Genomic DNA, 25,908 nt, shown 5'->3' on the forward strand with positions numbered 1-25,908 from the left:
TTATTTGTCATACTCAACAAAACAAGTCCACCTATAACAATAGATACATCAAAAGTAAATCTTCATGGAAATTGAACTTTCCACTTATCTATACACTGGTAACACCAAAACAAGTCCACATAAACAATACATAGGTCAAAAGTAAATCTTTGCTTCCCCTTATGAGATTCCACTAAAAACAAAGATCACATTTTGTTAAAATAAATAATCATGAATAATCAATAATATTGACAGGATAATCAATCAAAAGGATTGGGTTGCCACAAACGTCCAAGATCCTTAATCTGCTGGAACCAACAAAGATGCGGCAAAATATGAGAAAAATTCATCCGAGTCCAGCGGCCCACTTGCACTGCTTAATAATAAGTGCCTGCTGGTTCTAGTAATAATTGCTTCTTCATGCGCACGCTGCTGGTGCATTAATCCGACTAACTTCGGAGAGATTGTTTTCAAAAGCCTGAATTAGGTTTTCAAAATATTGGCCCGTCGATTTTGTGAGCTTTTCAAGCCTGATACAGAAGTCATCAAAATCGCGCAACGCCTTTTTCCCAGTCGAAGTATCAGCGTCAGCTTTAAGGGTGATTTCTATATGGTCTTGCAACTCTTGTTCAACGCAATAATGAAGTCGTTCTAAACTACTTTCAGCTTCACCTTGCAGGAATTCGAAAAGAATTTGTTTTTTGCGAACAATATCAGCTTCCTGATCATGATCGCTGGATGCTGGGGTTAAATAATAGCCATATGCATATGTCCATTTAAGCATGTGCCTGCATTCTGCTATCTGCAACCATGCATCTACCACACATTTGAACTTTGTTAAACCAAATCGACTCTTTCTCGTCTGTTTACACTCATTCAATCTTTTAATCTCTACCTATCGCACAACCTGCAGATCAGATAACGCCTTTTCCTCTGACTTTTCATTTGCCTTCCATCTTTCCATATAAAATACCAACCTATCCGAAGAAGATGTTTTAGCTGCAAACCTTTTCCTAGAATCGACAGAGGCCAAATTCCTGGATTGATTCCCTGCATCAATTCTTCCTGATGTTGTTGCAACCTGATCAGGACTATATTGATTGCAAGAATTATGTTTAAACCAATCACCAAGGCATAACCAACAGAATTGAAATTCACACGGGGACGTACATGTCATGTGCATACACCCTTGATTTTTCTCTATTGGTCGATCACACTTTGGACACGGCTTGGAATTATAAAATATCCAGTACGCATTGAGTGAATCACCATTATTAATTTGATCAATCCATTTTTTGACTGTGTCGCAGCCTACTGGACGATGAGACTCCTCTAAACAATTCCAGCAAAATTTATGTGAACAATTGCAGACAACCTCCTCATGAGTTACATTAGAATTAGCAGAGTCAACCTCCACACAGTACGCACAGTCTGGCGCTGGACACCATTTAACCATACTGTTTTGTTCAACATATGACCTCACAAGATAGGTTCTATATTTGTTCTTATCTTCCTCAGATAACCCCAGAGAAAAAACCATGTCTTCACTCACAATGGCACGGCATCGTGGACCTTGATGTGGACATCGTAGGTTGAGGCATCCTGCACCATCATGATTTATTGATGTGTGAATAAAAGCTCGCCAACAATCTTGGCAAAATAAATGGTCGCAGTAATTGAGTGACTTCATGTCTCTGATCTTGAAATCATAGAAACATATCGGACAGGTAGTTAACTCCATTTTTTCTTCTTTGGTCTCATGTTTATCGTCCGGCTGCAACAATAGGCCCACAGCATTTCTCACTTTCTCCTCATCTGCGAACCATTGATCGTTGGCATTAACAGAATTCCAACCGAAGTGACGCAAGAGAATAGCTGCCTCGGCTTCTGAGACAGCCAGCACAGTGGAAACGCTTTTGGTAGCATTGTGCAGACGCTCACCAATGTCGTTCAGACTTAAAACCGTATATTTCATACGTCCTTTATTGTCACCATGACGACTGCGTGCTATTTCCACCATGCTTTCATATCTCAATTCTTCATCTTCGTTTTCGCTTTCGTTGCTTTCCCTTTCATCGCTTTCGCTGTCATATATCTCATTATCGGACATTTCATCGTATAAAGCCATATTGGTCGAGTTCGAGTAGATCAGAGAATGAGACTTTTTTCCGGGCCTTGCGGAATCCACAGAAACAAAACTCTCTAACCGTGTTCAAGCAGGTTAAAGTTAAACCTGCAATGTTGTCAAGAAACTGTGTCTCCTTACCTTTTTGTTCTAAATCAATCTTTGCTTGGCTGATATTTATACTCATGTAACTTTGCGCAGATACCAAAAACCATTCATGAGCCGACATGGGTCATTATACGGTTGATTTTAGACGTAATTTAAAATAATGCTTACGACCCAAAGTAAAGCGGTTTCCCCGCCATCTATTTCTCCCACTAGGAGAAGCATTCTGTTGTCATTATTACTCATTAAACTTGTGTCCATAAACTTCCCAAGTCTTATGGGATTAATTCTCCACCATTGATCTCATCATTAATCTGATGGTTGTTGATCCACCCGATCAACAAACCCAATAGCCGATACTACATCGTTTGATCAAGGCACGCTGGATCCAATGGGTCACAACGATATCGGTCGGGGAACATTCACGATGCTTAACTGCCCTTACGGAGCTGATAAGGATTATAAATCCTTGATTTATAAAAGTTCGATTCCGTTTTGAGATTAACGTCTGATCACTTTATGACCCGATATCCATTGGGTATATGGGGTCATCAAATCTATGGCCTGCGGGTCTTCAACTAGTACATGGTTTAAAAACAGGTCTAACCCTCGTCGTTGACTGTGACGTAAGTGTTTGAAAATGAGATCGACGACTAGGATTTAGCGTGGGCCTTCAACCACGATCAAACATCCGTACACTCCTAACCTCCGCTCTTTCAATAGTTGTTGCTCCTGTGATCACTCTTCACTCTTTCGCTCTTCCGATAGCTGTTGCTCCTATGGATTATCTCCTGTGACCTCCGATAACTCTGTTTATGCTCCTCCTCGGATGTTTTCTTCTTTTCTCCTCTGATATCGTTGTTGCTCTTCGTTCTTCTGATAACACTTACCCTTGGGCATATGTGATAACTTGCTTCCTTGATGGCTTCTAATGAACTCTTCCTCTTATTCTTTGGCTTCTTGCCCCTATTGCTTTACTCGATCTACTGTGTCATTTTTTGTTCAATTGACCTCCTGCTGTTGAATTTCTGTTCAATTTACCTCGCGTCATTTGTTGTTCAATTGCTGTTCAATTGACCTCCTGTTGTTCAATCCACTTGGGTCCTCCATCTCATCATATTATCATATATCAAACTTTCATCACTATGAGAATTATGACCAATGGGCATCAATGGGCAATCATGTATCAAAGAATTTGTAATCACAAACACTGCTATATTGACATCAATGACAACCTAGATTAACATGTTCATTTATGTAATGTAAAGGATGTTTCCCCCTCGAAGAGATTACTTTTCAAGTCGTTGATCTATGTCTTTCTTCTATTTTTGTGAGCTTGTTGCATAACAATTGGTGTGAGAGGTTTTGATTTTAGGGTTTCGCTGCTTCAAACAGGTCATCATGGAATTTTTGCTATACATTTTGTTTATAAAAAGGTTCAGAAGCTGAAATTAAAACCCATTTGAGCAAAAATCGTGAGAAACCTCATGACCGAATTTCAGATCTTGTCTAGCTATAGTTTCAAAGATATGAACTGAGGAAGTTAGTCTGTTTAGAGGCTCCTAAATTTGATCTCAAACATGTCAACATGGGAAAATTGTCATAACTTTCTCTTTGACTATCAGATTCCAATTTTGTAAGAAGTGACAGAAAGAGGACAGACTGCAGTTTGTTGGGTATCATTTTCGGAGACGAAGGTAGAAATCATGACATGTGGCACGTCGTACAAGTTCGCTCTATTGAGGTAGTCTATTATTCATTTTTTCTATATCAAGATACATTGTCCATTCATTTTTCAAATTATTGGCATGAACCATCCCTTCGTTTTGCCAGTTAATTAATAATTTTCAAGAGGCTTCTGCATTGTTGGTTGATATTTTTGCCATATTCCAGTGCTTCCATGGTAACATGACTCTATGGATATGGAAGCAATATTTATTCTTGATTGTATTATTCAGGCATGATAATGGGAACAAATTCCAGAAATAATAGTGTCCTACTTAGGGGAGTAAATTTAAATTTAGGTTATGGTGCCAAATTGTGTTCGAAAAACATCCTTGTAAAAAGGTGCCCTCTATATATTTAGTTTCCCAAATAGAGAATTATTTCATAAAATGCTTATTTGGTATTCTTTATTCATTCATGAATTACCTAATTATTTGGAACAATTGTTTCTAAAGAAACTGTGTTAAGGAAATCTATGTAAATATTATTCATGTAGATTTGTACAACTGATTCCACTATATTTGAAGCTATGGAATTGTGATGAATGTGAAAGGATTAGACGTTAGCCTTTATATATCTCCATGTGGTTCATTGTTTTAGACGTTAGCCTTTATATATCTCCATGTGGTTCATTGTTTTGATATTTGTATGCGATTTTGTTTTAAAGTTGTTATTTTCAGGAGGGGTATATGCATTGAAGATATTTCCACCAATGTGATGTTGCATTTTGATCCATAGTCTATAAGGTAGTTATTCTTTAATTCTCATTTTATTGGTGAAAAACTGGTTTTTCATAAAAGCTTTGTTTCTTACAATGGTCCTATGCAAAATTTTCTTCATGGTTTCTCCACCATTTTATGATTTTCAATCCAAAACACATGCAAAGTCCTGTTAACTCTTGTACCAAAATCAAATTGCATGCAAAAACCAGTGCATGCAAACAAGTTTCCTTTTTCGGTAAGGCATGTTTTGAGGAAATTTTAAGCCTTAAAGAGGAAAGAAATTTCAGTAGATAGAGGAAATACGTAGATCATATCCAGGCAAAGGAGAGGAGGAAGTGAGTACGACAAGGAGCCCAAGTTTAATTCAAGCCCCTAGTCACTTAGCTAAGTAATTATTTGGAACAACGGTTTCTGAAGAAACTCTATTAAGGATATCTATGAAGGTAGATTTGTACAACTCATTCCAACATATCTGAAGCTCTGGAATTGTAAAGAATGTGAAAGGACTAGATGTTAGACTATATATATCTGCACACGATTCATTGTTTTGATATTTGTACGAGATTTTGTTTTAAATTTGTTCTTTTTAGGAGGGGGTGTATGGTTTAAAGATATTTCTACCCACTGTGATGTTGCATTTTGATCCACATTCTATAAGGTAGTTATCCTTTGAAGTTGAAATCCCATCATATTTCCACTAAAAAAATGACAATAAAAGCAACACAAATGCACACAATGAATGTCATTTCCTTCACTTCTTTCTCTAAAATCAAATTTTGCTTCTCTCTTTTCTCTATATCCAAATTATATGATTCTCTGTGTCTCTTTCTTTCTTCACACCTCGAGGCAATGCCAAGAGCCTATAATTCTACCTAGAATGGAGTTATCTATCTCATATATAGATGGGTGTGTAAAGCTACCATCAATGTGAATAAAATGAGTGCTTCTCAAGTGGTGGCATTCACTTTGGAGACATCCTTGCATGATTCCCAAAAGGATATCCCATAAGAGCTCCTCCCTACCTAATAAAATTTCACTCCACCCTGAAAAAGGTTGGTTAGTTTTCTCATGCAGATTAAGTCTTGGATTGAGGCTCATCACTATGACACTCATGGAATTCAGGTGGTACATGACTTAACAAAATGAAATCTATTTTAATTTAACGAGAAATGTGAAACAAACCATAGTCATTGGGGGCTTTAGATTGTGTGATTCTATGAAAAATTATCAAGTATGGTTTTAATCATAAACTAGAATCAAGTTATGTGAAATTGAATGTCCTTACTAAGGTTTTCTATTGCCTTTAGGCAATTTGACTTAATATAGGTTGTGCACTCCTTTGTTTTTGGGTATGATAGGTAGTCATAGTCCACCACGATGATGTTTGTCATTTGATTTGGAAACAATGCTTAGTGCTAAGGTTCTGGGATGAACTCTGGGTGGTAAACCACAACTTTCATCAAGGCAAGTTACAAGAGGGATTACTTGGCACCAAGTGAGACGAGTTTTCTCCTCAATTTTATTTATTTTTACATATTTTTTTGAGACTAAGGCAAATGCAACAAAAAATATGTAAAATCTTATATTACTGCCATATGGTATTTTTAAAGGCTTTTGAAATTCTATTCTCTGACAAGAAAAGCAATATGTGAAAGGAATAAGAATTAAAAATATACACAGAAATATGCAGTTTTAGATCTCTGGTTTAAGTGATAAAATCTGCAAGGAATAGTTGTATAATTCCTTGTGCTCTATTCTAGCTCTTTTTTTTATTGTTTATGGATTAACATGTTATATTTATTATTTTCCTCAATGCTATGAGTTTCTCTTTTGGATAGATAATTTAGGGCCTTCCTATCTGAAGTTTTCCAATGAAAGTTAGAGCTGAAGGAAAATGTGAAAATGAGCCTCCCCAAATAGTGGAGATGACAATGTTTGATTACTTTGTGAATAGAAAACAAACTCCTTTAGTTTATTCAGGTGATTTTTTGTGCTTAGATGTAAGTAGGAAAGAACAGCCCAATTATCTTCCAGTAGAGGTGAGTATGATACTATTCTATGTATTATGCAATGGTCGTTTAAAAAAACACAATTACACTAAAATCTTTAGGTGCCAATATATGCCCAGTGAAGGCTTGAAATTGTGAAATTTCTAGGTGCCCATATATACCATTTCCATGGAAAAAGGTAATTAAATTATATGGGTGACCTTTATAGAAGGAGTGGATTAAAAAAACACCAAGTCACCAGCCATTCTACAGTGGAATAGTTGCTTTAAAATGACACAGGAATGCGATTTAATCCAATTATCTATGCAAGCATTACAAACCAATTTTTATCTAGTCTCTCTAGGTGCTAAAACATGTTGAATAACTACATCAAAGCTAAGCCAGAATTGAACCTTGGCTAACTATGAAGGACTTGTTGCTTCCCACTATAGAATCCAACCCCTTTAAACATTAAATTGACAAAGATATAATGTAATTTATTAAACTTATACATGAATGTCATAAGACCATTTAATATAACCTCGATAAATGAAATCACACATAAAATATAAATATAAATCATAACTTTTTTATTAAAATAGATATTACAACATACAATAATATTGAACTAGTAATCAATCACAAGGATTTGGGTGCCCTGAACCAACATCCTTATTATGGTCGAACAAAGATATACATGAATAATATGATAGATATAATAAAAATTAATCTTCCAGGGAAAAGAACTACTTAGACATGGAGATGTGCTTTAATCCACTTATCTATACACAGGCCACAAGACAAGTCCACATGTTGGATAGATTCATCAAAAGTAGCACTTCATGAAAATTGAACCTTGCATTACAATTTAAACTCCAAGTTAAACTCTTTGCTTCCAGCTATGAATTTCCACTGAAAACAAAGATTAACCCTAGGTAAAATCACACATTAAATATAAATATAAATCGTCACATTTTATTAAAATAAATAATCATCAAATATATTAATAAGAGACAATAATATTGACTGTATAATCAATCTAAAGGATTTGGTTGCCACAAACGTCCAAGATCCTTATTTTTGCTGGAACCAATAGAGATATGGAAAAATATGAGAAAAATTAATCCGAGTCCAGCGGCCCTCTTCCACTACTTAATAATAAGTTGCAGTTGATTCTAATAATAATTGCTTCTTCATGCGCACCCTGCTCGTGCATTAATCCGACTATCATCGGGCTACAATAGTAGGACCACACCATTCCTCACTTTCTCCTCACTTTCAAACCATTGTTCGTTGGCATTAATAGAATTCCAATCGAAGTGACGTAAAAGAATAGCTGCCTCGGCTTCAGAGATAACCAACAAAGTGGAAACGCTTTTGGTAGCATTATGCTGACGCTCACGGATGTCGTTCAAACTTAAAACCATATATTTCATATGTCTTTTATTGTCATCATGACGGCTGCTTGCTATTTCCACCATGCTTTCATATCTCAATTCTTCATATTCATCAACCCCTTCATTTTCGCTTTCATCGCTTTTGCTGTCATATATCTCGTTATCATCGTACAACGCCATATTGGTGGAGATAGAGTAGATCAGAGTCTGAGAATTTTTATTTTCGCAGCCTCGCGGAATTGACAGAAACAAAACGCTTTGTCCGCTTCGCCTTTTTGTACAAAATCAATCTTTTCTTAGCTGATATTTATAGTGATGTCCCTTAGCGTATATACCAAAAAATATTGAAGAGCCGACTTTGGTCATTATCTGCCTGCTTTTAAATGTAATTTAAAATAATGCTATTCTGTTGTCATTATTACTTTCTCTTAGAAGAAGCATTCCGTTTATTACCGATGGTATATGAGTTTCACACAAGACCATTCTTATTGTTGAATTGAGGTTTCTGTGATCCAGAATAAGCATACGATAGAGGTTTATGCATAAATGACATCATCAATCATTTGTGAACCCCTATCATTTGTCCGTAAATGGTTGATGATGTGATTTACGGAAACCCCTATCATATACCATTCTCATTATTTTCATTTCCATAAAAATAAAATAAAAAATTAGCGATTTTTTTTGCTTTATGTGGAATTAATGTGTAGTTTCTTTTGCTTTAAGTGGAATTAATTTCTTAGGTTTATCTTTATTTACGATTTTTTCAAGTGTTTCTTTATTTCCTCGTTAACTTTTTTACCATGAAGTTATTGATTCTTAAATTTAAAAGATGGTTTGTTTTATATTTTAATAAAAAATTAAGTTTTGTATATTTATATATATTGTGTACAATAATTTACATTTCAAATATAAAGTGTACAACAAAGATATTAAACCTTGATTCTTAAATTTAGAAAATGGTTTGTTTTATATTTAAATAAAATATTAATTTTTGTACATTTATTTATATTTCTTATAATAATTTACACTTCAAATAGAAATTGTAGAACAAAGATATTAAGCATAGTATATGAATAATAGTGTTTTGCATTTTATCACACTCATAATATGATCATTTAGAAAAATATAGGCGACACCATGCCATGAACAACAATGTTATGGCTACCCTCTCACCTAACATAAAAAATAGCTATGGTAGCCATGGTTAGGATAGCAAATGTATTTATCCCAAAGCATAAAGTCAAGATATTAATTTTAAATGAAAAGTATAAAATAAATAGATAAGAAACACTAGAAAATAATAACTTTCTAGTTGAAATATCAACATAAAGTGACATGTTTCCATACAGTGATTATCTTCACTTTTTCAACAAATAGAGATTGATGAGATGCATAACAACTTCTTTTATTTGTAACTTATTTTGGGGGATACAGGCTTGCCTTGCCTTGTGGAGTTGTTGAGGTATTTGTGGAAGGGAGTGGTGTTGTGGCACTACACACTTTCTCTACTCATAAATTTTCAAAAGGGATACGACATTATTCCTACCTTTGCAACTATCAATTTGTACTTCTATACCATTTAGGAACTAGCCTCCAACACTTCTAGCTTTAGTCTAGGAAAACCTATTTTCTCCTCCTCAAAAATTAGCTAATCAAGATCATTCAATATGATGGTATGAACAAATAGTAATAAATAGTCACAAAAAATGGGTAGTCACAGATAGTCATGAAATCATATCTACCTTACGTCACATGTATCATTCATTGTTAAAAGATCACTGATTACCAATTAGTAGACTCTACAAGGGAATTCCTATTTTTTATGCCATGTAAGATTTCCCAAGTCAAAGCATATCAACACGATTAAATGGCATTAGAATATTAGATGCTCCTAGAAGTTTTGCATGTTTTGCTTCCCATGCTCGTGCTACTTCCACTTTCCATCTCCTCAATTTTATAGATTCTCGTTCTCGCACTGCTTTTACTTGCCATCTCCTCAATTTCATAGATAACTTGACCATCAAATAAAGAATAAGATTTGAGAAAGGAGCAGAAGCAAAGTTAACCAAATCTGAAAACCAAAGGGAAAGCACATAAGGCAAGCATAAATGATCATCGAGGTGGAAGGCAGAGCAATTAGGTAATTTTGTAGCAAATGGTTTAGGGAATTGTGGCAACACTCATTAACAATACCAAGAAAATGTCAATACCAAGTGTTTCTATTAGACTAAAAAATTAATGTTAAGCAAGTAATTGTAGAGGATGCTAGCAATTCTTCATTATGAAAGCAATTTCCTCACAAATATGCTTTTTAGTCCTAATTTTTGTGCATCTCGGCCTCAGGAAGAGGCCAAATAATATTTGAAAATTGTTCATTGCTACCAAAAACCATTCCCAAGATCTAACACACTCGAGGAGAAATATATTATAACATTTTCCTTCAAGGTTTAGGTTTGATTTTTAATTCCTGTGTCGCGATTAATACTACGCATTGTATTGATTACTATAGGTCCTACTACCTTATAGAAGGGACAAATAATATCAGTTAAGATTGTTCATTACACTATAACCATGAATGACTACCCTATAGAAGATGGTGATATATTTATTGAACTATGAATGAGCTTGAATTACAGTACCCTTACAACTATATAGGCTGAACCATAGACTGTATAGGCTAAGCCCAAGAGTAAAAAAAAAATTTCAAATGGTGAATGCAGGAATCATCTTTCGAGCAGTCGAAGCAGAATGGATCAGGGCAATATTCATCGAGAACAAAAAGGCCGCTATGGAAATAAGGGTCTGTGTATAGTACAACAACCTTAGCAATGCTTATGTCCATGACCCATTCCCCACGCCTTTCAATGATGAGGTCTTGTATAATGTTGTGGGGAATGAAACCTAATCCTTCACAGATGGGTTCTCAGGGTACCATCAAATTCGAATAACAGAGGACGACAAGTAGAAAACAATGTTCACCAAAGAATGGGGCTCGTATGCATACCACATCATGCCTTTTGGCCTAAAGAATGCACCTTTTGTGTTCTCTCGAATTATTATCACCATTTTCAGACACTACATTCACCGATTCTTCGAGGTATACATGGATGGCTGGATAGTTTACAATCTGTTGAAGAAGCATTCTAGCTTACTTAGAGTAATGTTCGATCGGTGCAGACAACTACAAATCTCCCTAAACATGAAGTGTATCTTTGCAGTTCGGTTTGGCACATTGTTGGGACACATCATTTGCAAAGACAACGATTGTGTGGACCCTGCAAATACCTTTACCATGAATTATTTGAAGGCCCTTCTCTCCAATATTTCCAAGCCTTTGATGCCATAGCATGGTATTTTCTCTAGAGACCACTAGATTTTCTGCTCTAGTTTCAGGAACCACAGAACTATTGCACCCATTAATAACAGTGCTACCTTGAATCTTGTACAGAGTTCCATTCCGAACTCCCCGCATTAATACCAGTGCTCCCTGAAGCATCTTGTAGGTATATTTCTCGTACACTCTTTTTAGACCTACAACATCCATCTTTCTTACATAAATTAGATTTCTGACTAATGCACGAATATGCAGAGCACTCGGAAGTGTTCTAATCCTTCTACCTTGCAACTTCAACTTGACTTTTCTGGGACCAAGGATTATTGCCTTCCTGTCATCCCCTAAGAAGATATCATCACCATCATATTTCTCATACTCGCATAACCACTCTCTACGGGGATTGAAGTGAAAGGATGCACCTGGGTCAATGAACCATGACTCATGATCTACATGTGTACTTGAAGAAGAATCCAAGTACAGATCCCCACCTTCATCTGAGGTGGTTTTTTTGCATCTGCGGAAGGAGCATCATCAGATCCCTTTCCTTTCTTAGGTACTTTAGATTTATAGTCCGTGCCCTTCCTTTCCGCATTTCCAGCACACCTTTACAGGGTTTCCTGGAGATTTAGATCTCCTTCTAAATTTAAATCTCCCACTCGATTTTTTTTTTTTTTTATGTTTTGGGACCGTCCTCATACATACAAGGCATCACCATTCTAGCCCTCCATATTTTTCCATCTCATCTCCTCTGACAACAAGGATGAGACTATTTCATCAAATCGCAACGCAGTTGCATTCATACATATTGTGACAACCAAATTGCCCACTAATCTGGTAGAGAACACAACAAACGGATGCACCTATCTTCATCTGAAATTTTAGTATCAACAGATAGTAACTGGCCTACCACAATATTAAAGGCATTCATATGCTTTGTCAACGAGTCTCCATCTTTCATCCTCGGGTTATACAACATTTTTTGTAGGAACAATTTATTCACTAGAGACTTAGATTGGTACAATGTCCCTAACTTGTCCCACAAAGCCTTTGCTGAAGCTTCCCCTGATAAATTCAACAATACTAAATCCAAGACACACAATTGTATTGTGCTCTTTGATTTCCGATCCAATTTCGCCAAGTCTTCAACTGACATTGTTGTTGGTTTAGTACCTGGATTTACCACGATCATTGATCTTTATCCAATAGTAGATCCTCCATCTTGAGTTTCCACAACTCAAAACTTTAACCATTAAATTTCTCGGTCTCTATCTTTACATTGCTCACCATCTTCTTTCACCATAAGAATTGATATTGAGGATCTCCTACTGAATAGGGTCTACCACATGCACGAGAAGAAAACCCCTCAACAAGAAAAGGTGTCCCCGATTGAACTGTTTGAAGCCTCATTTCCAATAAATTTGGTCGTTGTTCCAGAGCTAATCATTATGCCTCCTGCTCCTCGGTTTCTTGAAACCACACAGCCTGCAACTTCCCCCCAAGGCCACTCAGAAAAATCTATTGCTAGAGACCAACCCTTGCAAAGCAACATCTCAGACACATCAACAATGCAACCCGAGAACCTTTAGCACTAGTCATTTTCAGAGTTGTTCGAATTTATCCAACATGCAACTCATAGGGTTGAACAAATCCATAATGACTTGGTCACCGAGCACGAGCACCAGAAGCACTACCTTGTGACTATCACAGCAGAGCGAGATCAACTATGACATACCAATCAAAAACTGTAATCACAGGTCGAGCATGTGACATGAAAGCTATAAGCACTATAGCCAAATGTGGTTGATTTAGTTATTGAAGCACCTGAGGAATTTTCGGCTTGCACATTGGCCCGCTGATGCGATCATATTTAGACAACATAAATGGAACTTGTGGTCACCAAAAAGGAGCTGAAGAAGAGTTTACATACAGTAAGACTAGCGCTGCCCAATCCAGCCACAAGCTACATCGCAGAGATTGAGCAGAAACTCCACACAGCTGCCACGCTAAAAGCTTCGCTAACTGTTGCCTTGGCGGATGGTTATGTGCTAAGGGAGCAAGTCAACGATTGGTCAGGTAGCTTGGCCATGGAAAACTAACAACTGTATCCACTCCGCCAACAACTCCACCAACTCATCACTGACAACAAGACCTGTAGGGACAAAGGCCAGGTAAAGAAAATCGATGACGAGATCAACTCCCTCGAGGCTAGGGTACAACAAATTGAAAAGGAATCAAACAAGACAAAAAAGAAAATTCTTGATATTAGGCCACCAGTCGATAAGCATTTGATTACTCTGCGGGAGGTATGTGATGAGGTCGAAGAATAGTGGAGCACCCTGCAAAACACCCACCCCGATCAACTGAACTGCATATCAACGCCTTAATTTCTCCAAAAGGCGGAAACCCTCACACGCAACTCTGCGGGAGGTATGTGATGAGGTCGAAGAATAGTGGAGCACCCTGCAAAACACCCACCCCGATCAACTGAACTGCATATCAACGCCTTAATTTCTCCAAAAGGCGGAAACCCTCACACGCATATGGGAGATGACATTGGAAGATTATAACTGCTTCTCGTGAGTTGCATTCTATGAAACTATAAGTTGGAGATTTCCAAGAAACTATAAGTTGCTATATGTGTCAAGAAAAATTCTATTGAAATACAAGACACTGGAATGAGATTTAATCCAATTATCTATGCAAGCATCACAAACCAATTTTTATGTGGTCCCTCTAGGTGCTAAAACATGTTGAATAACTACATCAAAGCTAAGCCAGAATTGAACCTTGCCCAACAAAGGGAAAAATATAGCACAATGAAGATGTCCGCAATGAAGAGGGTGAGAAATGGTAGGACTATCCTCTTATTTGCTTATTTCCATTCTCGTGAGTTGCATTCTATGAAACTATAAGTTGGAGATTTCCAAGAAACTATAAGTTGCTATATGTGTCAAGAAAAATTCTATTGAAATACAAGACACTGGAATGAGATTTAATCTAATTATCTATGCAAGCATCACAAACCAATTTTTATGTGGTCTCTCGAGGTGCTAAAACATGTTGAATAACTACATCAAAGCTAAGCCAGAATTGAACCTTGCCCGACTATGAAGAACTTGTTGCTTCCCACTATAGAATCCAACCCCTTTAAACATTAAATTGAAAAAGATATAATGTAATTTATTAAACTTATACGTGCATGTCCTAAGACCATTTAATATAACCTCCATAAATGAAATCACACATAAAATATAAATATAAATCACCACTTCATATTAAAATAAATATTACAAAGACACGATAAAGATACGATAAAATGTGAGAAAAATTCATCCAAGTCCAGCGGCACACTTGCACTGCTTAATATTAAGTGACCGCTGGTTCTAGTAATAATTGCTTCTTCGTGCGCACCCTGCTGGTGCATTAATCCGACTAACTTCGGAGAGATTGTTTTCAAAAGCCTGAATTAGGTTTTCAAAATATTGGCCCGTCGATTTTCTGAGCTTTTCAAGCCTGATACAGAAGTCATCAAAATCGCGCAACGCCTTTTTCCCAGTCGAAGTATCAGCGTCAGCTTTAAGGGCGATTTCTATATGGTCTTGCAGCTCTCGTTCAACGCAATGATGAAGTCGTTCTAAACTACTTTCAGCTTCACCTTGCAGGAATTCGAAAAGAATTTGTTTTTTGCGAACAATATCGGCTTCCTGATCATGATCGCTGGATGCCGGGGTTAAATAATAGCCATATGCATATGTCCATTTAAGCATGTGCCTGCATTCTGCTATCTGCAACCATGCATCTACCACACATTTGAACTCTGTTAAACCAGATCGACTCATTCTCGTCTGTCTACACTCATTCAATCTTTTAATCTCTACCTCTCGCACAGCCTGCAGATCAGATAACGCCTTTTCCTCTGCCTTTTCATTTGCCTTCCATCTTTCCATATAAAATACCAACCTATCCGAAGAAGATGTTTTAGCTGCAAACCTTTTCCTAGAATCGACGGAGGCCGAATTCCTGGATTGATTCCCTGCATCAATTCTTCCTGATGTTGTTGCAACCTGATCAGGACTATATTGATTGCAAGAATTATGTTTAAACCAATCACCAAGGCATAACCAACAGAATTGAAATTCACACGGGGACGTACATGTCATGTGCATACACCCTTGATTTTTCTCTATTGGTCGATCACACTTTGGACACGGCTTGGAATTACAAAATATCCAGTACGCATTGAGTGAATCACCATTATTAATTTGATCAATCCATTTTTTGACTGTGTCGCAGCCTATTGGACGATAAGACTCCTCTAAACAATTCCAGCAAAATTTATGTGAACAATTTCAGACAACCTCCTCATGAGTTACATTAGAATTAGCAGAGTCAACCTCCACACAGTAGCCACAGTCTGGCGCTGGACACCATTTAACCATACTGTTTTGTTCAACATATGACCTCACAAGATAGGTTCTATATTTGTTCATATCTTCCTCAGATAACCCCAGAGAAAAAACCATGTCTTCACTCACAATGGCACGGCATCGTGGACCTTGATGTGGACATCGTAGGTTGAGGCATCCTGCACCATCATGATTTATTGATGTGTGAATAAAAGTTCGCCAACAATCTTGGCAAAATAAATGGTCGCAGTACTTGAGTGACTTCATGTCTCTGATCTTGAAATCATAGAAACATATCGGACAGGTAGTTAACTCATCCATTTTTTCTTCTTTGGTCTCATGTTTATCGTCCGGCTGCAACAATAGGCCCACAGCATTTCTCACTTTCTCCTCATCTGCAAACCATTGATCGTTGGCATTAACAGAATTCCAACCGAAGTGACGCAAGAGAATAGCTGCCTCGGCTTCCGAGACAGCCAGCACAGTGGAAACGCTTTTGGTAGCATTGTGCAGACGCTCACCAATGTCGTTCAGACTTAAAACCGTATATTTCATACGTCCTTTATTGTCATCATGACGACTGCGTGCTATTTCCACCATGCTTTCATATCTCAATTCTTCATCTTCGTTTTCGCTTTCGTTGCTTTCCCTTTCATCGCTTTCGCTGTCATATATCTCATTATCGGACATTTCATCGTATAAAGCCATATTAGTCGAGTTCGAGTAGATCAGAGAATGAGACTTTTTTCCGGGCCTTGCGGAATCCACAGAAACAAAACTCTCTGACCGTGTTCAAGCAGGTTAAAGCTAAACCGCAATGTTGTCAAGCAACTGTGTCTCCTTACCTTTTTGTACTAAATCAATCTTTGCTTGGCTGATATTTATACTCATGTAACTTGGCGCAGATACCAAAAACCATTCATGAGCCGACATGGGTGATTATCCGGTTGATTTTAGACGTAATTTAAAATAATGCTTACAACCCAAAGTAAAGCGGTTTCCCCGCCATCTATTTCTCCCACTAGGAGAAGCATTATGTTGTCATTATTACTCTCTTTTTTGAGGAGAAACATTCCGTTGTCATTATTAATGAATCACAAACCCTAACATCCACCAAATATATCTATGAAAGTATAGTGAATTAAAATATTAAATTTTAACCAAATTTTTCTTGATATTTCTTCTAAATATGCCAAAAATTTCACCATTTGAAGTATCACATAAAAAATGTAATGAAAATGTAAAAGTGATTCATTCAAAGTATAAAAACCCTAGGATTATATGCTCTCATACCAAATGTTATAAGCCAAATACATAAAATTCAATAGTTCAATATTGCATACAAATATCAAAACAGTGAACTAAATTCAATTGTTGTTTAATTGATGTTCAATTGCTATTTAATTGACCTCCTGTGTCATTTGTTGTTCAATTGACCTCATGCTATTGAATTGTTGTTCAATTGACCTCGCGTCATTTGTTGTTCAATTGCTGTTCAATTGACCTCCTGTTGTTCAATACACTTGGGTCCTCCATCTCATCATATCATCATATATCAGGCTTTCATCACTATGAGCATTATGATCGATGGGCATCAATGGACAATCATGTATCAAAGAATTTGCAATCACAAACAGTGCTATATTGACATCAATGACAACCTAGATTAACATGTTCATTTTATGTAATGTAAAGGATGTTTCCCCCTGGAAGAGACTACTTTTGAAGTCGTTGTTATATCTCTTTCTTCTATTTTTGTGAGCTAGTTGCATAACAATTGGTATGAGAGCTTTGGATTCTAGGGTTTCGCTGCTTCAAATAGGTCATCGTGGAGTTTTCACTAAAAAATTTGTTTCTAAAATGCTCCAGAAGCTAAAATTAAAACCCATTTGAACCAAAATCGTGATAAACCTCGTGACTGAATTTCAGATCTTGTCTCGCTATAGTTTCAAAGATATGAACTAAGGAAGTTAGGGTGTTTGGAGGCTCCTAAATTCGATCTCAAACATGTCAGCTTGGGAAAATTGTCATAACTTTCTCTTTGACCATCAAATTCCAATTTTGTAAGATGTGGCAGAAAGAGGACAGGCTATAGTTTGTTGGGTATCATTTTCGGAGACGAAGGTAGAAATCATGACATGTGGCATGTCGTACAAGTTCTCTCTACTGAGGTAATCTATTATTCATTTTTTCTATATCAAGATACATTGTCCATTCATTTTTCAAATTATTGGCATGAACCATCCCTTTGTTTTGCTAGTTAATTAATAATTTTCAAGAGGGTTCTCCATTGTTGGTTGATATTTTTGCTATATTCCAGTGCTTCCATGGTAACATGACTCTATGGATATGGAAGCAATATTTATTCTTGATTGTATTATTCGACCATGATAATGGGAACAAATTCTAGAAACAATAGTGTCTTGCTTAGGGGAGTAAATTTAAATTTAGGTTATGGTGCCAAATTGTGTTCGAAAAACATCATTGTAAAAAGATGCCCTCTATATATTTAGTTTCCCAAATAGATAATTATTTCATAAAAGGCTTATTTGGTATTGTTTATTCATTCATGAATTACTTAATTATTTGGAACAATCATTTCTAAAGAAACTGTGTTAAGGAAATCTACGTAAATATTATTCATGTAGATTGTACAACTGATTCCACCATATTTGAAGCTGTGGAATTGTAATGAATGTGAAAGGACAAGACATTAGCCTTTATATATCTCCATGTGGTTCACCATTTTGATATTTGTATGCAATATTGTTTTAAATTTGTTCTTTTGAGGAGGGGTATATGCGTTGAATATATTTACACCAATGTGATGTTGCATTTTGATCCACAGTCTATAAGGTAGTTATCCTTTAATTTTCATTTTATTGGTGAAAAACTGGTTTTTCATAAAAGATTTTTTTCTTACAATGGTCGTATGCAAAATTCTCTTCATGGTTTCTCCTCCATTTCATGGTTTGCAATCCAAAACTCATGGAAAGTCCTGTTAACTCTTGTACCAAAATCAAACTACATGCAAAACCCACTGGATGTAAACTAGTTTCCTTTTTCGGTAAGGCATGTTTTGAAGAAAATTTAAGCCTTAAAGAGGAAAGCAATTTCAGAAGATTAGATTCAGTAGATAGAGGAAATACGTAGATCATATCCAGGCAAAGGAGAGGAGGAAGTGAGTACGACAAGGAGCCCAAGTTTAATTCAAGCCCCTAGTCACTTAGCTAAGTAATTATTTGGAACAACGGTTTCTGAAGAAACTCTATTAAGGATATCTATGAAGGTAGATTTGTACAACTCATTCCAACATATTTGAAGCTCTGGAATTGTAAAGAATGTGAGAGGACTGGATGTTAGACTATATATATCTGCACATGATTCATTTTTTTGATATTTGTATGAGATTTTGTTTTAAATTTTTTCTTTTTAGGAGGGGGTATATGCATTAAAGATATTTATCCCCACTGTGATGTTGCATTTCGATCCACATTCTATAAGGTAGTTATCCTTTGAAGTTGAAATCCCATCATATTTCCACTGAAAAATGACAGTAAAAGCAACTCAAATGCACACAATTAGTGTCATTTCCTTCACTTCTTTCTCTAAAATCCAATTGCACTTCTCTCTTTTCTCTACATCCAAATTATATGATTCTCTGTGTCTCTTTCTTTCTTTACACCTCGAGGCAATGCCAAGAGCCTATAATTCTACCTAGAGTGGAGTTATCAATCTCATATAGTGATGGGTGTGTAAAGCTACCATCAATGTGAATAAAATGAGTGCTTCTCAAGTGGTGGCATTCACTTTGGAGACATCATTGCATGATTCCCAAAAGGATATCCCATAAGAGCTCCTCCCTACCTAATAATATCTCACTCCACCATGAAAAAGGTCGGTTAGTTTTCTCATGCAGATTAAGTCTTGGATTGAGGCTCATCACTATGAAACTCGTGGAATTCAAGTGGTACAGGCCTTAACAAAATGAAATATGTTTTAATTTAACGAGCAAAGTGAAACAAACCATAGTCATTCGGGGCTTTAGAGTGTGATTCTATGAAAATTTATCAAGCATGTTTTTAATCATAAACTAGAATCGAGTTATGTGAAATTGAATGTCCTTACTAAGGTTTTCTATTGCCTTTAGGTAATTGGACTTAATATAGGTTGTGCACTCCTTTGTTTTTAGGTATGATAGGTAGTGATAGTCCATCATGATGATGTTTGTCTTTTGATTTGGAAACAATGGTTAGCGCTAAGGTTCTGGGTTGAACTCTGGCTGGTAATCCACAACTTTCATCAAGGAAAGTTACAAGATGGATTACTTGGGATCAAGTGAGACAAGTTTTCTCCTCAATTTTATTTATATTTACATATTTTTTTGAGACTAAGGTGAATGCAACAAAAAATATGTAAAATCTTAGATTACTGTAATATGGTATTTTTAAAGGCTTGTGAAATTCTATTCTCTGGCAGGAAAAACAATATATGAAAGGAATAAGAATTAAAAAATACACAAAAATATGTAGTTTTAGATCTCTAGTTTAAGTGATAAAATTTGCAAAGAATAGTTGTATAATTCCTTGTTCTCTATTCTATTTTTTTTTTTTTTATTGTTTATGGATTAACATGTTATATTTGTTATTTTCATCAATGCTATTAATTTCTCTTTTGGCTAGATAACTTAGGGCCATCCTATCTAAAGTTTTCCGATTAAAGTTAGAGCTGAAGGAAATTGTGAAAATGAGTGTCCCCAAATAGTGGAGATGATAGTGTTCGATTACTTTGTGAATACAAAAAAAAAATCCTTTAGTTTATTCAGGTGAGGGTTTGTGCTTAGATGTAAGTAGGAAAAAACAACCCAACTATCTTCCAGTAGAGGTGAGTATGATACTATTCTATGTATTATGCAGTGGTCGTTTAAAAAAAAACACAATTGCACTAAAATCTTTAGGTGCCAATATATGCCTAGTGAAGGCTTGAAATTGTGAAATTTCTAGGTGCCCATATATACCATTTCCATGGAAAACGGTAATACTCATGTACTAAATCAATCTTTGCTTGGCTGATATTTATACTCATGTAACTTGGCGCAGATACCAAAAACCATTCATGAGCCGACATGGGTGATTATCCGGTTGATTTTAGACGTAATTTAAAATAATGCTTACAACCCAAAGTAAAGCGGTTTCCCCGCCATCTATTTCTCCCACTAGGAGAAGCATTATGTTGTCATTATTACTCTCTTTTTTGAGGAGAAACATTCCGTTGTCATTATTAATGAATCACAAACCCTAACATCCACCAAATATATCTATGAAAGTATAGTGAATTAAAATATTAAATTTTAACCAAATTTTTCTTGATATTTCTTCTAAATATGCCAAAAATTTCACCATTTGAAGTATCACATAAAAAATGTAATGAAAATGTAAAAGTGATTCATTCAAAGTATAAAAACCCTAGGATTATATGCTCTCATACCAAATGTTATAAGCCAAATACATAAAATTCAATAGTTCAATATTGCATACAAATATCAAAACAGTGAACCAAATTCAATTGTTGTTTAATTGATGTTCAATTGCTATTTAATTGACCTCCTGTGTCATTTGTTGTTCAATTGACCTCATGCTATTGAATTGTTGTTCAATTGACCTCGCGTCATTTGTTGTTCAATTGCTGTTCAATTGACCTCCTGTTGTTCAATACACTTGGGTCCTCCATCTCATCATATCATCATATATCAAGCTTTCATCACTATGAGCATTATGATCGATGGGCATCAATGGACAATCATGTATCAAAGAATTTGCAATCACAAACAGTGCTATATTGACATCAATGACAACCTAGATTAACATGTTCATTTTATGTAATGTAAAGGATGTTTCCCCCTGGAAGAGACTACTTTTGAAGTCGTTGTTATATCTCTTTCTTCTATTTTTGTGAGCTAGTTGCATAACAATTGGTATGAGAGCTTTGGATTCTAGGGTTTCGCTGCTTCAAATAGGTCATCGTGGAGTTTTCACTAAAAAATTTGTTTCTAAAATGCTCCAGAAGCTAAAATTAAAACCCATTTGAACCAAAATCGTGATAAACCTCGTGACTGAATTTCAGATCTTGTCTCGCTATAGTTTCAAAGATATGAACTAAGGAAGTTAGGGTGTTTGGAGGCTCCTAAATTCGATCTCAAACATGTCAGCTTGGGAAAATTGTCATAACTTTCTCTTTGACCATCAAATTCCAATTTTGTAAGATGTGGCAGAAAGAGGACAGGCTATAGTTTGTTGGGTATCATTTTCGGAGACGAAGGTAGAAATCATGACATGTGGCATGTCGTACAAGTTCTCTCTACTGAGGTAATCTATTATTCATTTTTTCTATATCAAGATACATTGTCCATTCATTTTTCAAATTATTGGCATGAACCATCCCTTTGTTTTGCTAGTTAATTAATAATTTTCAAGAGGGTTCTCCATTGTTGGTTGATATTTTTGCTATATTCCAGTGCTTCCATGGTAACATGACTCTATGGATATGGAAGCAATATTTATTCTTGATTGTATTATTCGACCATGATAATGGGAACAAATTCTAGAAACAATAGTGTCTTGCTTAGGGGAGTAAATTTAAATTTAGGTTATGGTGCCAAATTGTGTTCGAAAAACATCATTGTAAAAAGATGCCCTCTATATATTTAGTTTCCCAAATAGATAATTATTTCATAAAAGGCTTATTTGGTATTGTTTATTCATTCATGAATTACTTAATTATTTGGAACAATCATTTCTAAAGAAACTGTGTTAAGGAAATCGACGTAAATATTATTCATTTAGATTGTACAACTGATTCCACCATATTTGAAGCTGTGGAATTGTAATGAATGTGAAAGGACAAGACATTAGCCTTTATATATCTCCATGTGGTTCACCATTTTGATATTTGTATGCAATATTGTTTTAAATTTGTTCTTTTGAGGAGGGGTATATGCGTTGAATATATTTACACCAATGTGATGTTGCATTTTGATCCACAGTCTATAAGGTAGTTATCCTTTAATTTTCATTTTATTGGTGAAAAACTGGTTTTTCATAAAAGATTTTTTTCTTACAATGGTCGTATGCAAAATTCTCTTCATGGTTTCTCCTCCATTTCATGGTTTGCAATCCAAAACTCATGGAAAGTCCTGTTAACTCTTGTACCAAAATCAAACTACATGCAAAACCCACTGGATGTAAACTAGTTTCCTTTTTCGGTAAGGCATGTTTTGAAGAAAATTTAAGCCTTAAAGAGGAAAGCAATTTCAGAAGATTAGATTCAGTAGATAGAGGAAATACGTAGATCATATCCAGGCAAAGGAGAGGAGGAAGTGAGTACGACAAGGAGCCCAAGTTTAATTCAAGCCCCTAGTCACTTAGCTAAGTAATTATTTGGAACAACGGTTTCTGAAGAAACTCTATTAAGGATATCTATGAAGGTAGATTTGTACAACTCATTCCAACATATTTGAAGCTCTGGAATTGTAAAGAATGTGAGAGGACTGGACGTTAGACTATATATATCTGCACATGATTCATTTTTTTGATATTTGTATGAGATTTTGTTTTAAATTTTTTCTTTTTAGGAGGGGGTATATGCATTAAAGATATTTATCCCCACTGTGATGTTGCATTTTGATCCACATTCTATAAGGTAGTTATCCTTTGAAGTTGAAATCCCATCATATTTCCACTGAAAAATGACAATAAAAGCAACTGAAATGCACACAATTAGTGTCATTTCCTTCACTTCTTTCTCTAAAATCCAATTGCACTTCTCTCTTTTCTCTACATCCAAATTATATGATTCTCTGTGTCTCTTTCTTTCTTTACACCTCGAGGCAATGCCAAGAGCCTATAATTCTACCTAGAGTGGAGTTATCAATCTCATATAGTGATGGGTGTGTAAAGCTACCATCAATGTGAATAAAATGAGTGCTTCTCAAGTGGTGGCATTCACTTTGGAGACATCATTGCATGATTCCCAAAAGGATATCCCATAAGAGCTCCTCCCTACCTAATAATATCTCACTCCACCATGAAAAAGGTCGGTTAGTTTTCTCATGCAGATTAAGTCTTGGATTGAGGCTCATCACTATGAAACTCGTGGAATTCAAGTGGTACAGGCCTTAACAAAATGAAACATGTTTTAATTTAACGAGCAACGTGAAACAAACCATAGTCATTCGGGGCTTTAGAGTGTGATTCTATGAAAATTTATCAAGCATGTTTTTAATCATAAACTAGAATCGAGTTATGTGAAATTGAATGTCCTTACTAAGGTTTTCTATTGCCTTTAGGTAATTGGACTTAATATAGGTTGTGCACTCCTTTGTTTTTAGGTATGATAGGTAGTGATAGTCCATCATGATGATGTTTGTCTTTTGATTTGGAAACAATGGTTAGCGCTAAGGTTCTGGGTTGAACTCTGGCTGGTAATCCACAACTTTCATCAAGGAAAGTTACAAGATGGATTACTTGGGATCAAGTGAGACAAGTTTTCTCCTCAATTTTATTTATATTTACATATTTTTTTGAGACTAAGGTGAATGCAACAAAAAATATGTAAAATCTTAGATTACTGTAATATGGTATTTTTAAAGGCTTGTGAAATTCTATTCTCTGGCAGGAAAAACAATATATGAAAGGAATAAGAATTAAAAAATACACAAAAATATGTAGTTTTAGATCTCTAGTTTAAGTGATAAAATTTGCAAAGAATAGTTGTATAATTCCTTGTTCTCTATTCTATCTATTTTTTTTTATTGTTTATGGATTAACATGTTATATTTGTTATTTTCATCAATGCTATTAATTTCTCTTTTGGCTAGATAACTTAGGGCCATCCTATCTAAAGTTTTCCGATTAAAGTTAGAGCTGAAGGAAATTGTGAAAATGAGTGTCCCCAAATAGTGGAGATGATAGTGTTCGATTACTTTGTGAATACAAAAAAAAAATCCTTTAGTTTATTCAGGTGAGGGTTTGTGCTTAGATGTAAGTAGGAAAAAACAACCCAACTATCTTCCAGTAGAGGTGAGTATGATACTATTCTATGTATTATGCAGTGGTCGTTTAAAAAAAAACACAATTGCACTAAAATCTTTAGGTGCCAATATATGCCTAGTGAAGGCTTGAAATTGTGAAATTTCTAGGTGCCCATATATACCATTTCCATGGAAAACGGTAATTAAATTATATGGTTGACCTTTATAGAAGGAGTGGATTAAAAAAACACCAAGTCACTAGCCATTCTACACTGGAAGAGTTGCTTTAAAAGGACACGGGAATGCGATTTAACGCAATTATCTATGCAAGCATTACAAACCAATTTTTATCTAGTCTCTCTAGGTGCTAAAACATGTTGAATAACTACATGAAAGCTAAGCCAGAATTGAACCTTGCCTAACTATGAAGAACTTGTTGCTTCCCACTATAGAATCCAACCCCTTTAAAGATTAAATTGACAAAAATATAATGTAATTTATTAAAATTATAAATGAATGTCATAATACCATTTCATATAACCTGGATAAATGAAATCACACATAAAATAGAAATATAAATCATCACTTTTTTATTGAAATAAATATTACAAACATACAATAATATTGAACTAGTGATCAATCACAAGGATTTGGTTGCCATGAACCAAGATCCTTATTATGTTCAAACAGAGATATATACATGAGTAATATGATAGAGATAATAAAAATTAATCTTCCAGGGAAAAGAACTACTTAGACATGGAGATGTGCTTTAATCCAGTTATCTATACACAGGTCACAAGACAAGTCCACATGTTGGATAGATACATCAAAAGTAAGACTTCATGAAAATTGAACCTTGCATTACAATTTAAACTCCAAGTTAAACTCTTTGCTTCCATCTATGAAGTTCCACTGAAAACAAAGATTAACCCTAGGTAAAATCACACATTAAATATAAGTATAAATCGTCACATTTTATTAAAATAAATAATCATCAAATATTAATAAGAGACAATAATATTGACTGGATAATCAATCTAAAGGATTTGGTTGCCAAATACATAAAATTCAATAGTTCAGACCATGTACAACA

At 35.4% G+C, this 25,908-nt stretch overlaps 2 protein-coding genes and 1 pseudogene across 2 annotated transcripts; all 3 read right to left on the reverse strand.

Moving 5' to 3' along the window:
* Window positions 1-397: 397 nt before the first annotated feature.
* On the reverse strand, window positions 398-2,107 carry LOC149170383 (putative E3 ubiquitin-protein ligase ARI8 pseudogene; annotated as a pseudogene).
* Window positions 2,108-14,761: 12,654 nt separating this feature from the next.
* Window positions 14,762-15,538, reverse strand: LOC149170384 (putative E3 ubiquitin-protein ligase ARI7). The gene has a single exon (XM_089425551.1). It carries the CDS (start codon window positions 15,536-15,538, stop codon window positions 14,762-14,764), a length of 777 nt encoding a protein of 258 aa, XP_089281677.1.
* Window positions 15,539-15,727: 189 nt separating this feature from the next.
* On the reverse strand, window positions 15,728-16,492 carry LOC149170385 (putative E3 ubiquitin-protein ligase ARI8). Its single transcript, XM_089425552.1, has one exon. The coding sequence runs from the start codon at window positions 16,490-16,492 to the stop codon at window positions 15,728-15,730; it is 765 nt and encodes a 254-aa protein (XP_089281678.1).
* Window positions 16,493-25,908: the final 9,416 nt, after the last annotated feature.

The sequence above is a fragment of the Pinus tabuliformis genome, chromosome 4_2 (assembly GCF_031772625.1).
Source record: "Pinus tabuliformis cultivar Carrire ecotype Pingquan chromosome 4_2, CPIR1, whole genome shotgun sequence".
Taxonomy (NCBI): Eukaryota; Viridiplantae; Streptophyta; class Pinopsida; order Pinales; family Pinaceae; genus Pinus; species Pinus tabuliformis.

Excerpts from the sequence above, each read along its gene's own strand:
- LOC149170384 (XM_089425551.1), bottom strand. The coding sequence starts at position 15,538 with ATGACATGTACGTCCCCGTGTGAATTTCAATTCTGTTGGTTATGCCTT.
- LOC149170385 (XM_089425552.1), bottom strand. The coding sequence starts at position 16,492 with ATGGCTTTATACGATGAAATGTCCGATAATGAGATATATGACAGCGAA.